Genomic DNA, 15,463 nt, shown 5'->3' on the forward strand with positions numbered 1-15,463 from the left:
GGTAGTGGCTTTCTCATTGCGTTCTTTGCGCATGATTTTCGAGGTTCTGCAGGAGGTGGTACTCCACCTACTTTCGGTTTGTGAACTGGCCTGCTTCTCTAGATCGCTTTGCAGCGGAGACAGGCACGTTCTCGGTTCTGGTATTCGCCAGCCCGACGACTTCCTTAGCTAGTACGTCCGCCGCCTCGTTTCCTTCGATGCCCTGGTGGCTGGGAACCCAATAGATCCGCACTGGCGTTGTCGTGGTGTCTGGTGCCTCCCTGCTCGCCAATACACTTCTGGAACTGACCGCGGACGACTGCATGGATCTTTTCGCCGCTTGGCTGACGACGAAAAGGTTGACAGCGTCGTGAGCTCGTTCTGTGAGAAGAGCGACCTCTGCTGCTTCCCTCTATTTATAATTCATGTTCATTCAAAATAAATCTATTAATTAAGATTCCAGAGGTTCATGATACAAATGGATACAACGTAAGAATATAGGATACATTTCATTAAAACTGAGCCTTTTTACTCACGAATGTCAACATCTCAATTCAATACGAAAACAATGGATATTTACCCAATTCAAACACTTTTCTTGATGAGCTCGTTGGGCCCAATGAGCTGCATCGGTTGCTCTTGAACAATATTAATTATATAAATAACGAGGGGGAACGTTGTGAGTTGCTGCGGAGACCGCAACTCTACATTTATACCCGATACTTAGTCAGTATGGCTCTACTCCGGCAGACTTCGCTAATATTAAGCGACACGACAAAGAGTGAGTGCGAGAGAGACAGAAAATCAGTCTGAGCGTGGCGTCGGGCGCTGCGTAGCCACTGCAAATTGATTTGTTCCTATTGGCTATAAAAATGATCCGATCTGATCCAAATTCAATAATCTTATAGATACGGTCATTCTCTATGATTGTGCGTTTTTAGTTTTCTCGAATCTGCAATATTGTGGATGCAACATATTTTCGTCCCTTGTGGGGGCGGAAGGGGGTTGGGCGAAATTTTGAGCTATACGTTTTATGGTGAGATCTAACATAAGTGCGGATACCAAATTTGGTTACTCCAGACTTAATAGTCTCTGAGATTTTAGAATATCCCCAGATTTGCGTCCTTTGAGGGGGCGGAAGGGGGTGTGGCGAAATTTTGAGACCAACCGGTCAAGGTCCGATATCACAGGAGTGTGGATACCAAAGTCACATTTTGCAATTGGCAAAACCGACCATGAAACCTGTGTGTTAGAGAGAGACAGAGCGAGAAAGAATGAAATTGTTTTCTTGATTCTGGCTATAATAATTATACGATCTGGTTCAGACAGACGGACGGACGGACGGACAGACAGAAAGGGCTCAATCGACTCGGCTATTGATGCTGATCAAGAATATATATACTTTATGGGGTCGGAAACGATTCCTTCTGGACGTTACACACATTAACTTTTAACACAAATCTAATATACCCCAATACTCATTTTGAGTATCGGGTATAAAAAGTAAGAATTAAACAAGGATATTTTGGGACGACATTGCCAGAGTTAATCAAGGCTTAACATTAAATTGATTAGGAAAAGAACTTAGTATATAAAAATGATAAAGAATTAACTCTATAGAAACGATTTTCCTTAATATCTGTAAGTCTAAAGGATTTTACATTCAAAGTTAAAATTAATGGAAGTGCGAACACCAGAAAGTGCAAAACAAAAGAAATAATAAGACAGAGGCAAAGAGAATCAAATTGGTGCGCATATATATGTATGTATGTATGTGCATACGCACGTATAGACTCTAATTCTCCTCGAACGAAAGCTCGCTCTTGGCGTATGAGTTACCACGCTCTCCCTTTCATCGCGCTGCACCGCTGCTATACCCTGCTATTTCGCTATTTCCATTTTAATTCCTAGGCGTTGCCGACTCCGTAACAAGGATGATGAGTTGCATCGCGCTTGACGAGATTGGAGGGCGCTCAAGGGTCGATGCAGATCATCCGTATAACGGAAACGCTGGTTATTCGAAGCGGCCAAAATGTAAGACACTGGAGGTTGCCTGGGGGGGGGTTAGGACTCACGGCTTGCTCGAAACGGAACCTAAATTCTCTCGAAAATAAAGCCTTCCAAAATAATACAAAACAGCTATCTGTCTTGTCTCCGTTTCTCAATCCGGAATACGAAACTTTCGAGATGTTAGTTTCGATAGATATTAGTTCAGTATAAAAACAGTTTGCGTACTAATCAAATATTAAAAATAAAGAAAACTCGAGATTAACTCAGCTTAATTTGGTTGGTTTTTTACTTAGATCTTTATAAAGATTTTATTACTATAAAATGTATTACAACAGTATTAAAATAACATTAATATGAAATAAATTATTATTTCAAATAATACATTAGTACACATATGAATATGTTTGCGAATGTAGTTATGTAAGTCTATAACACAAAACCCCATGCTAAAGGGTAATTTTCGTGTTACCTTATATAAATGCAAGACTACCGTAAAAATGTTAAGCTTATATTATATGTAAATTACTACTACAAATCGTTCTTGAATTCTTGTTTATTTATATTTGGATTCAATTAATTCACTTTAACTTTTTGATGATCTATGTATACATACATGAAATCCAAATGAGCTTATGAAGATACTCTTTAAAATTGGCTTGTAATTCATTATTACATTTTTTTTAACAGGTGGTTTCTAGCAAAGTATCGGGCTTATGAGTACTTGAAAAGATTTTTACTTGTTTGGGCGAAAGTTTTAAAGATATTAAGTCTTTATGGCAACTCGCATGTTGCTCCGAAATATGTTTCTTCCCGTTAAATATTTCTGGCGTGTTTATTTCAATTGAAAGGTTTTCTTGATCAAACACTTTTTCAGAAACAGGGATATTACGTATGTCAAAATCGCTAATTGACAACGGAACCATTGTTTGCAATGACGGCTTACAAATTTGTTCTGATAGTCTACGAACATTTAAGGGTAACTCTTCTTGAAATTTGGTAGAGATTGATGAAAAGCTATGTCTAGATTGCAAATTTTCTGCGTGAATTTTTAATTTTTCTTGATTATTTCGACAACAAAAATTAACATAATTTTCATTTATAGTTTTACTGGGGTTGTTTGATAGCGGAAACGAAATATCCGTTAATTTATTCAGAATAAAACTTCTAGATTTTGTGCGAGAATTTGTATTTAATTTATCTGAAGGTTGACCGTTTTGTGAAGAAAATGTGGCAAACAGCAGCCCAGACTTATCTAAAACAATGTGATTATCATTAGCGTTTTTAATATAATTTAATGTTTGTTGCATACAATGTTTTTTTTTAATTGTTTCCGAAAAAGGTTTGTTTTTAGTGTTATCTTGACAGATATATTCTGGTTGAAACCGTGAAAATTCTATTGGGCAGTCCGTTTGACGTTTGACCCAAGGATCGATATTTTGAAATACGTGCAAATGTTTTTCTTCCGTAGAGGAAATGGTATGGTTGATTTCGCTTTTTCTAATCCATGGATTTGAAGGATACAGCAAACAGCCAGTACTTCTTTGCTTGGTATGTTGATCATGAGACAAATCATATACAAAATTAGCTTTGTCCATTTCTATATTATTTGGAGAAGTTTGCTCGGATTTGCTAATTTTTCGAGAAACATGACGATTTAATTGATTGTCTGGCTTTACTAAAAATGGGGTTATCACTTGAGAGCCTCCGTACTTAAAGGAATTGATATCGTTTTCCTCAGAAATTATCACGGCATGTTGAAAGTTATTTTTTTTATTAAACTGCGTTCTGGAATTTAGTCCTGATTTTTCCTTTCCAAGCCCACTTTTTGATTGATAACATACCTGTGTTGACTCATCCGTACCTTTGTTTATGATATTATATTTCGTGGGACATATTTGGGATACATTAGAGTCTTGAAATTTGGCACTGCTTGCACCGAGATTTTCTGCAGTATAAGGTTCTAAATTGGTTTTAAAAATGTCTCCTTCTTTTGATTCGGACCCATTTGAATTAACTGATTTCTCACAGCTGCACATTACGGATGATATAGATGAAACTTGATTGACTGCGTAGAGGGATCCGCTTGAAATAGCTCCCTTCACGTCATTGGTATCGATTTTTTGGGACGCTTTGTTATTTAAATATCGATCGGATAGTTGAGTATGTTGACTATTTATATATAAATTTGCATTCATCGGTAAATGTGGAAATGGAACAGGAAGTGTCGGAGAAATATTTGATTGTTGTTTTAATCGAGAAATCAAAAATCCATTTGATTTCATACCGTTAATTGGCTGACTGTCATCTTTTTTAGATTGTTTTTGGTATCCATTTACGCATGATTCAGTTGAAAATTCGGTCTTCGATAGCTCGGGTGACAATGTTTGGGCTGCATATGAAGAGCCCGACTGTTTTTGCTAAAGAAACTTTTGTTGATGAGCTTTAACAGAACTCTGGCTGGAATTTGGGGCACCTATAAATAAAACCGAACATACTTATTAAATACATACTGCATATGCGCATACATACATATACTCAGAAAGATCTTATTCTACAATTAGTACATAATCGCAATAGAAGTACTATAAATATGTACCAATTGTAAAATGCATTTTTTAGGAACAAAAATTCACTCTATTGAGTTGCCATTTCTTAAATAACGATATTTCCACTAATGAAAAATATTAGACGTTTTGTAAAATGTTGAAAGTTACTTTGTTCATTTTTGAGCACTCTTTTTAAATACTATTTTTAAAACATCTAAATTATTTATAAAGATCACAACGTTCCCTAAATTTTTTGTGTACCATTTGATGATACGTTTTGGGTTTTCCCATGATTTAATGCCAATTTTCATAAAAAGATTCTTTTTATAAAAAACTAACCATTAAAATTTGTAGGTATCTTTCGAACAAGCCAAGACTTAGAAGACTCTTCAATAAAATTTAAGCACATAAAAAAAAATATAAGAAGTTACTTGTCAAAAAAGTGAAGCTCGATTTTGATCTTAGACCCCTGGATTTTCGGATTTTCGGTTATTATCAAATATTAATAGCCACTGCAGATTGATTTGTTACATTTTGCTTTAAAAATGATACGATCTGATCCAGACTCAGAAATCTGATAGATATGGTCATTCGATTGTGCGTTTTTAGTTTTCTCGTATCTTCAATATTGCGGATGCCACAGATTTTCGTCCTTAGTGGGGGCGGAAGGCGGTGGGGCGAAATTTTGAAACAAACTTGTCAAGGTCCGATATCACAGGAGTGTGGATACCAAATTTGGTTGCTCTAGCTCTTATAGTCTCTGAGATCTAGGAACTCACTTTTTGCAATAGGCAAAGCCGACCTGTGTGTTAGATAAAGACAGAGCGACAGAGAATGAAATTGTTTTCTTGAATCTGGCTATAATAATGATACGATCTGGTTCAGACCCTGCAGTCTAGAAGATATGTATAGTCATTCTCTACGATTCTGCGTTTTTGGTTTTCTCGTATCTTTAAAATTGTGTATGTCACAGATTTTCGTCTTTTGTGGGGGCGGAAGTGGGGGGCAGTTTTTAAATATACTTGTAACAGTGACACAGAAGTCCGGATATAAAATGTCGTTGCTCTAGCTCTTATAGTCTTTGAGCACTAGGCGCTCATAGGGACGGACGGACAGACAGACATGGACTCTATCGACTAAATCAGCTGTCTTTTAGGTACGTGTTTCAGATATCCTCATCAGCTCGTGTTTTTTTCCTTTGGGAACAAACCATATCTGTTGCTAAAGAGTGCACCCTCAAATCTTACTGCTCGCTCTACGTTACGAATCTGGATTGTGATAATTCTCTCGTACGGATTCTCTCCACTCTCGTACGGATACCCACTATGCCTCGGTTATAATCAAAAGCCGTCTTGGCGCTCCTTCTGTGTGGCGACCGACTCTATTTTAGTCAGTCGGCATACTTGATCTCCCAAGTTCGATACATATGTATGCTGGTAACCAATTGACGCTTAAAAAGTACGTTTTCTCGAAGCTCTAAGCTATGTTACTGACGCGAAAAATATACGAGTATAAACCAATGTTTGCAGCAGATTGTATATTGTGTCAAAATTTGATCTCAATCCAATAAAATTGATTTTTTGACGTTTAAGACGTTTCATTCCTTTTCAGTGAACAAAATACATTTAGTTGAACTCAATTTGTTCGGACGGACATCAATATTTTGTTGTCTTTGTAAGCTTTGTACAATTTATATTATACCCCATTTAACGGGTTAATTAATAATTTAATCATTTATTTTGTATTACAAACCATCATTTTCTATCCGTATTGTATTTGTTGCCAAAGATTTTCTAGTTGATTCTTTTTCTGTAGCAGCTAAGGTATTAAGGTCTTTTGGACTTGGGGACAAACTTCCTTCGACTGGATTTAAATTAGATACAACTGCTGTAGTGTCGCCAACAACAACACCTCCATCGACATTGCTCTTTAATTGTCATTTGATAAGTTCCACCGAAAGAAATTTCCTTAGTCGTTCGTAGTATTGAGGATGCAATTCAACATCATTATGTCCAGCGCCCTGAAATGAAGAAATATTATATTAAAACAATCGTCAATGAGACAAATTTTTGTTGTTTTGTTTTTAAGATAAGATTACTTTTTTGATTACACTACTAATAATTGATTAAAGAGTCCGAGTTAAACAAAGTTCGATTTTTTATAGGTATATCAATACGACTTATTATTTCCCTAACTATAAATTTAATTTACAAAGTTTTCACGGCTTATTGATAGCTGTTTTCAAAAACTTTTCAGAATTGCATCTTGACCATCTTAAACTCATTTTCTATATATATACATATGTATTTAATTATCTCTATGAAAAAAACCCAAAACAGCATCAAAGTGTTATGTCCAGAAGTGGAGAGATGCATTTTTACAAGTACATCCCGGACATGAAAAATCACACGAATTTAAAAGCACTACAGAGAACAGATCTCTGAACTAAGTGCAACTTGTTGTTATTGCTTGGTTGCTTCTCCTTACTCTCTTAATCGCTGTATCAATCTTTTCTCATCGTTCGTCAACTGCGAAGGAGGCTCGGCTGTATAGCAGAAATCACACCTACACTGATCGTCATCGCAAGCACAAGTTTCGTCGTCTGGCACAGTGGCCCTTGACTCCATAGAATTACACATCAAAACAAAAACAAATAAGTACTTTATCGAGATCTTTTTGTTGCTATGGTTATTTGAATCAACCGAGTTGTGCCCCTGAAGAAGCTCAGTGGCTCAACAATAATGTTTGGCACACTATATATAATTCATAGATTATTCACTGGATAATTCCAGTGAGGAACAGTAAGAAGGGCTGTAATTTGTAATTTCGTTGTAATTTATCAGACATGGTCTCAGGAGTATGGACAAGTTTCCACCTCTACATTGGATCGTCGGAAGAGGCTTATCGCAACAATCGCCGGGCAGGCCGGAAAGATCACCTAAAGACTACCTAAAGGACCTTCTGCCAATGACTTGAAATCATTCCTGTGTGTGTAACTAATATTTGGAAAAGTTGGAAAAACACTCAGACTTGCAGTCGTTATGAATTATTATTCTTATATTTACTGTGAAATAATTTACAGTTATAATTTAAACCAGCTGAAAACTCAATATTTTAAGCGATTAAAGCAAAACCCGCCTTTCTTCAGAATTTGCATTTGCAAGGGAAAAAAAATGTCATTGTGAATACAATAAATAAAAATGCAAGAGCTTATCATAGGGTTGTGCAATAGTGTTGAAATATTCCACATACGAGGGCAAAAATGGACCGTTAAAAAGGTTATGAAGAAAATATGCAGAAATTATGCAGTTTTGGAAAAAAAATAAATAAAAATGGTCAACAAAATATGAAGCAGGAAAGAAGATAGTTGACTCTTCGGTGACACGGAAACTGACAGTGATACAAAGTTGTTCCTGGTGCAGAGAACTCACAGATAGGAAATTATAAGTTGTATGCATGGTAAACATTCTACCTCTGTTACGGTTTGGGACTCATGTATATGGCTATATAAAAGACATTATTTCGTGTTTTTCGTCGTCTATCCTTTTCGGATCTGTACTTCTGCATATCGTGTCGCTAAGCCGTCAGCTGCTCGCTAGCTCTATTTTAGTTACCGCTTGATATAGTTGGAGAACAGACCTTTTTTGTCCCTAATCTATTACTTTGACTCGAGATCAGCTCGCTTTCCTCATCCAAGTGTATAACTCTTCTAAAAGGCTCTAACGCTTATAAGGCTTATAACGTTTGCCAATATAATTAATTTGTGAAATTATTGAACAATTATAGTCAGCGAAAAAGCTCGTTGTCTCAACATTTGGTGACCCCGACGTGATCGTCGACAATGTGAAAATTATCCACAAAACATAACTGTTCCTACGCGAAGCGGTTAGTTCTCATTTCGTCGCGCGCTTTCTCTTCGATTCTTCTTTGTGCTTTGCTCACTGCTGCCTGTCGAAAATGTATGAGACCAATGATTTGCCGGAAAACAGGGTGTCTTTTTACAAACGAAAGGCACTCTCAATATACAACAAAGCCGTTTCACTTCGAGAGACGATATTGAGTGATGAAAACAAACCAATCAATGAAGATGCGCTAAGTGTTCATTTTAAATTCTTGGAAAAAATGTCTGACTCAGTTAATGTTACTCATTCTAATTTAGAAGAGCTTGATGTAAAAGAAATTGGCAGTGACCTAAGCAACAATTTTGAGGATTTGGCTATGGAAATCGAAGTTCGTATTCGCTTAGATCAAAAAGGTTGGCCAGATCTCTTGTAGCGCCACTAAAGACTATTACAATATCCAAGTTGGAATTATGTGGTGCAGCGCTCCTCGCTCAGCTTATGCATGAAGTGTCTTTAATGAACTTCAATTGCTCTTATTATTGCTGGTGTGACCGCTTCTTCGCCTTACTCAGCAATTTCGTCTATCTACTGAAATAAGAGCCCTGGAAACCCGAAAGGACATCAAGGCTTCAAGCTCAATCGCCTCGCTTTCGCAATTTTTAGATGGTTGCGGTTTGATCGTGTTGAAGGGCGTCTTAAAAACTCTACCTTTGACTTCGAAGCACAGCATCCCATAATCATGCTCAGGAATCATTCCATCACTTCTGCTCTGATACGGCACTTTCACGAAAAACACCTTCACGCTGGATCCCAGTCGCTATTAGCCATCATTCATCACACGTACTGGACAATCGGTGGCCGAAAGACCGTAGCACACGTAATCCAAAGGTGTCAAATGTTTTAGACTGAAGCCTCAAACTCTTAAGCAAATAATGGCAGATCTTCCGGTGGACAGAGTTAGCGAATCTCGTGCATTTTTAGTTACCGGCGTTGACTATTGCGGTCCGTTCCTGTATAAATCAGAAGTTCGAAACCGGCCCCCACTAAAGTGCTACATAAGCATTTTTATATGTTTCTCCACTAAGGCGGCTCACATCGAGCTTGTGATGGATCTTACAACGTCTGCGTTCCTCTCTGCTCTTCGCCGTTTTATTTGCACCCGTGGAAGACCGATTCGAATTTGGTCAGATAATGCCACAAATTTTGTTGGAGCGCGGAACGAACTAGCGGAACTTAAGTCGCTATTCCTAAGCGACAGTCATCAAGAGGCCGTGCATCTAGCTTGTCTCGACGATTGCATCGATTGGCATTTCATTTCTCCTAGATCGCCACATTTTGGAGGATTGTGGGAGGCGTCAGTCAAGCTTGCTAAACATCATCTTCGACGTAGCCTTGGATCCTCGCTTCTGGGATTTGATGAGCTGCTACTCACGCCCAGCCATTTTCTGGTTGGCGCCCCTATCACAACCTTCTTGGAGCCGGACTTGGTTCATTTAATCGTCGATCGCTTGGACCGTTGGCAGAAGGTCACACAGCTTCAGCAAATCTTTTGGTCTCGCTGGCGCCAATCTTATTTAACCAGTCTTCAAGAAAGAACGAAGTGGCGCAACCGGAATCCTGAGCTTCACGTCAATGATGTCGTTCTTGTTAAGGACGAGAACTTCCCTCCTCTGAAGTGGCCTCTAGCGAGAATCCTCGAGCTTATCCCAGGAGCTGATGGCGTATCTCGAGTCGCCTTGATCAGGATGGCTACAGGTGTTAGCCGAAGGGCACTTGCAAAATTATGCCTATTGCCTGTACGAGATGAGCTGAAAGGCACGGATCCTTCCATGGGGGAAGTATGTTCGGGCGAAGCCCGAATGTAAATTTAGTATCATCTTTCTATTGCTTATCAATTCACTTTCTGTACCATTTTGGTCATTGTACTAAGCTAAGGTAACGTAAGCTTATCTTTGCCTTTGCTCGCACAGCCCCATGCTCTCATCTCACCATCTCTTCTTTATCTATTCTCGCTCTTTTTATCTTTTCATTCCTATGCTGTCGCTACGCCGTCTATATTTTAATACACTGCCCGTGAATTGCACGTTAATCATTAACCATTCGAGTTGACATTTTAGGGGATGAGCTATACTTTTATATTCTAAGTAACAGCAAAAATTCAATCCGATCAGAGCGATATATAGTATAGCTGCCAGAACCATTGGCCAAATATCTTATTTTTCAACTTTAACCTCACGTCGACACCTCTAAACGTTGTCGAATCGGGCTAAAACTTTATAATTTATTGTTGTAAGCCAAAAGAAAATTTTTTAGACCCTGGGGCGTTTGAAAATTTTACTTTTATAAATAAGCGCAACCCTAATGTACATATTATATACTAAAAATATACTATATAAATTTACTCTTATCTTTCATTGACAATATAGTTTTAATAAACCTAGTGGTGGGCCAATGAACAGTGGGAAAATCTAGCGGAATATATACAAGTCACCCGATACTCAGTCAGAATGGCTCCCCTCCGACAGAGGGCGCATACGAGGGTGTGAGTCTTGCAATCTTAAGTAACGCAGTCAGCAAATACAAATTGTATATATAATTTAGTCTAAAAAATATCTTTTTTTATAAAAAAAATATTTTTGAATTTTAGAAGCTATAACTTTTATTCCGCTATATTGTCTGTTTTGCCCAGTGTGCAATGGGACGACCACGCCAGAAAGCCGAAAGCATATCAGAAAAAAACAAATGTTGCACCGGTGCAAGTGCGCAGGGGCACATTACTGACATACATATGTAGCGGGGCTGAAAACTTTAAAATCACGCCCAGATCAGCTCAGCTTTGTTTGATCGTATAGTTGCATTTATTAACAAACTGATTGCTGATATCATATGATATAGTATTCCGATTTTCACAAACTGTTTTAGGTAATTACACAAAGGGGAATTTTTTTGAAAGAACTGGTCTACATACAGATGTCCGATTTAAATGATTGGAAAAATCATGAAGGAAACCTATGCTACAGTGCTAGAGTACGCACCTCATGCGATGGGTGCCCCAATTACTCAAAATCGACCATAAATCGACATGAGAAAATGTATTAAATATTTGGAAGGGGAATTAAAATCGGAAAAATGTTGGACCAAATAAATTGAGACACAAAAAGTTAAACAAAAAAAAATTAAGATTTGTGTCTAAGCAGTCAAACTAGAAAAGTGAATATTATCGATCTAAAACCATTGACAGATACATATATATTTATTAATATTGCAGCTGAACCGAATTTAAATAAATATTTATTAATAAATTACCTCAACCCAAAATGGTTCCACAGTCTTTGGGCAACGCTCGTAGATACCGATTCCATGAGAAAAGTCAATGACCTCGTCATCAGTTCCATGAATAACAAGAACGGGAGCCTTAACTTTAGCAACTTTATCAATACTGTTTAAAAATGAGATACGATCATTTTGAATTTCAAAAGTCAATTTAAAGTTCTTACCTAGGGAAAGCGTCAAAAAACCATGTTCTCTTTGTGTTTCTAAAGACGACTCTCAGGCCAGACATTAATGGCGAATGAAGTATCACAGCCCCAACTTCGTGCCGCGAAGCCAAATCAACAGTTGGAACAGTTCCTATGCTTTGACCATATAAAATTATTGTCTCTGGGCTAATATTGAACCTTTAAATACATAACCGTAGTTGACGTCAATATGTACCAATTATGGTTCGGTAAGGTAAGAACTTACCTATTTCGCATTGCTTGCCAAGCAGCTTCAATATCTGCATATAAATTCTTTTCAGAGGGCTTTCCTCCACTCATGCCATAGCCCGAATAGTCGTACCCAAATATATTGCAATTAATTTGTGACCCAAGGGTGAGATAAAAGCTACTCATCTGCCCCAAATCAACCGCGTTCCCATGCGAAAACAATAAAGTGTATTTAGCATTCTTGCTACACCGGACATATATGCATGTAATCAAGTTGCCACGCGACGTCCGAGTAAAAAAAGCTTCTACTTTCGATTTTTCTCGTTCAGAATATTGCCATTCGGCGCGGTCAAAGAGTTGTAAATTGTATCTAATATTTGTGTCATCAGCTGGAGTTAATTTATAAGTCGGTTCCGGAGGCTGGAAAGCAAGTTTGGCCGCTATCGGTCCAGGACAGGGTGGACAGCAGAACATGCAGCACAGCTCACTTATACTGAACATGCTAAAAACCTAATGCCTCTCAATGGAATGCAACTGTTGTTTTTTTTTTAATAATGCACGGTTACTATCAACAAAAGGCAAACGAAAAAAATACAAATATAGTTAGATCTTTCTGTTGGCAAGTTTTAAAATCACTACAGAAAAATATACGCCACAAAGATTAAATTTTAATTTCGAGTGCAAGATTCACCATAATAAAAAATAAAGTATTATCAATCGCTAAAACGCTACACACTCACATTTACAAAATGCCAATAGAGACAAGAACGCAACCACAACTATAATGTGAACAAAACATCATAGAAAATACTATCTTAGTATTAAAAGTGTGACCGCATACCTTACAGGAGAATAAGTATAAAAAAACTCTTTTGGGTATTCTTTACGAAGGTTTGGATTTGCTTTAGATAAGCATTGGATTTTATTAATCAGGGGTTTTAAGCTGTTGCATGCACTGATTCAATCTCACCAGTCAGTGCATGATGAAATTATACAAGGTGGTCTCGTCGGGAGCCGAAGTACGTTCGTGTTGTCCCTTATCGTCAGTGCATGTTGATGATGAAGGTTGTTCACGGACGAATTTTTTGATATAGTATTCTTAGCCCTTATGTCCCGACAACAACAAAATTATAAAAAGCATATAAAAAAAATAGCACAGAATTAGAAGTAATCTTTATATATTATGTAAAAGAACATTTTAATATAACTAAAAATGTTGAAGAAAAATTATTAATGGCTGCATAAAATTTAAATATTAATATATCAGTAAAATCATTTTATTTTAAAATTTTAAAACCCACGGCCCTGTTAAGGGTTAATCAACATCAACATATACCGTCTCACTCACACTCACTATACTATGTGCCCTTCACTCGCACTTATTGCTAGCATACGTTAAGGGACTAACTTTTGCCGACGAGACCACCTTGTATAATTGCATCATGAGTCAGTGAAGAATAGCATACGAAAGTGCCAACTTTTAGTGATTTTCATGCATGAATTCAGGCATTAGATGGAGCGTAATAGCCTTTTCCCACACAACACATCTATGGGTAAGGTGAGCTTATTTGACAGGTGTGAAACCTCGATTCCCACTGGCACCACCCACAATATTCCATCATTTCAAAAAAATTGCTAATAAAAACAATAACAAAGTTTTTTTTTAATTGTGATATTTAAATTGTTGAAATACATAAATTGGATATTTTATTGGCTATAATAAAACTATACATATGAGTACCATATAACATTACGCTTTGGACTCCCTTAAAAATTGCAGCAGATCTGTTTGGAAGTTGGTTTGGCCTTGTCTGCTCGCAATTTACTGGGAATGTCTTAATTGGGTTTCTGCTGCTCCTTCTGGACTTCCAGCATTTTCCGACCAATCTTTAGAAGGTTGTCCAATTTTGTTTGATTTGGTGGGTTGCCTTGGCCGCAGAAAGCATGCTAGGGCTTCATTGCATCTGTGCTGGTCGACATCAACGGAATTTTTAAAGGCTCCCCGCAAATCCGACTTGTTATGCAAAATTTGTACATGAAAATTTTCCATCTCCGCACTCCCTTCAACCTGCGTGTATTTGTTTTTTATATGGATCCAAAATAATAAAAAAGTACGGAAATACATACATTTATTTATTAAACTCACCATAACCAGTTTTTGTTCTCTCCATTTAATATTGTTTATGGTGAATTTTTGCCTTGAACGATCTATAATTTAAAATGTCTAAGCGCGAATTAGTTTTTATTGACATATATTGTTTTTTAGCGTTGCATTTGAAAACTATATGCTATTTATCGCATATAAACGTGCGGTATAGGAATATCCTCGATGGATGGTAGCAGACTTTTTCTAAACGTTAAAACCTTTCGGACCATTACAAAAATTCATGGTGGATGGTCGCCAGTGAGAATAGGCTATAAGAATAGTACACTCCATATGATACATTGATTTTGGTTTGTATAGATATGACGTATGAATTTAAGCATGAATAACCATTGGCACTATCGTAGGAACTGCATCACTAAGCGCGGAGCAAATTGTGCTGGTTAAAGCTCCCGAGGATCCCAGTCTTGTCAAACCAAAAAAGGACCTTAATCTCCACCAAAGAAAACTTTGTTCAAGTTATTTGTTATAGGCTGTTCACACTGCTGCTACTTTATGCGTTTTTGCGTCCTGCAGCAGACGCAAGAGTTCCGTTTTTTCGAACGCAGGTGCATCTACTCAAAATATTCGATTATTTTTGCACTTGTATGTTTATCAGGAAAAGGCAGCCCAAAGGACTGGCCCAACCCGAAATAAGCAGACAAAGCCTGCAGGATTGCTATGCAATCCTGCGGCTGCTCTACCTGTTGGTAAGGTGTCGGGAGTTGGCATCGACTAGCACCCTAGCCAAAACATACACATACGCCGAAAGAAGTAGTGCTGGTGATGTCGAACCTCGGCACAGACGTGCCGAAGAAGAAAGAAAGAAGAGCCCTTCAGCTAAAGATACAACACTCGCAGGAGCCTCCTGGGCCACTAGACCAAGGGCGAGAGTCTGGGTGCCCGCCTCTATAAATGAGCCTGATCGCATCCTAAAAATGCTGCAGCGATGCAACCCCCACCTTCCAACATCGGACTGGAAGGTGATCAAAGTGGCCCTTCAAACCAGGCGACCTCAATTAGGAGTCGCTGGCCTCGATTGAAGCTGCCAAAGGCGTGCTTAACTTCAGGTTCAGCTCTGTGACCACAAAGGTCTATACGTTGGGCGTTGCCTCGGAAATCGAAACCCCCGACGATGAGACGTAGACAGACCTGGAAGGTTACTCCACCGTCAGCACGATTAAGCGTGAGTCCGAGGCGATGTGTCACGACGAGGAAGTAGAAGACGACCCACAC

The 15,463-nt window shown here is 38.0% G+C and overlaps 1 protein-coding gene across 4 annotated transcripts; it reads right to left on the minus strand.

Moving 5' to 3' along the window:
• Positions 1-2,261: 2,261 nt before the first annotated feature.
• Positions 2,262-12,862, minus strand: LOC108156474 (alpha/beta hydrolase domain-containing protein 17B). Of its 4 annotated transcripts, XM_017287942.2 has the most exons (6): positions 12,825-12,862; positions 12,122-12,649; positions 11,875-12,054; positions 11,684-11,816; positions 6,288-6,555; positions 4,296-4,462 (listed from the first exon to the last, which is right to left on the minus strand). In XM_017287942.2, exons 2-5 carry the CDS (start codon positions 12,583-12,585, stop codon positions 6,472-6,474), a joined length of 861 nt encoding a protein of 286 aa, XP_017143431.1. In that variant the 5' UTR covers positions 12,586-12,649; positions 12,825-12,862; the 3' UTR covers positions 4,296-4,462; positions 6,288-6,471. The 4 variants fall into 4 exon arrangements, with proteins under 4 accessions (XP_033244859.1, XP_033244858.1, XP_017143431.1 ...); XM_033388969.1 differs by lacking the exon at positions 12,825-12,862 and having other exon boundaries at positions 12,122-12,805; XM_033388968.1 differs by lacking the exons at positions 11,684-11,816; positions 11,875-12,054; positions 12,122-12,649; positions 12,825-12,862 and adding an exon at positions 2,262-4,158 and having other exon boundaries at positions 4,274-4,462; positions 6,288-6,471.
• Between the last annotated feature and the right edge of the window lie 2,601 nt (positions 12,863-15,463).

The sequence above is a fragment of the Drosophila miranda genome, chromosome 2 (genome assembly GCF_003369915.1).
Source record: "Drosophila miranda strain MSH22 chromosome 2, D.miranda_PacBio2.1, whole genome shotgun sequence".
Classification (NCBI taxonomy): Eukaryota; Metazoa; Arthropoda; class Insecta; order Diptera; family Drosophilidae; genus Drosophila; species Drosophila miranda.

Coding starts and splice junctions, on each gene's coding strand:
- LOC108156474 (XM_033388967.1), bottom strand. CDS start 4,271: ATGAAATCAAATGGATTTTTGATTTCTCGATTAAAACAACAATCAAAT.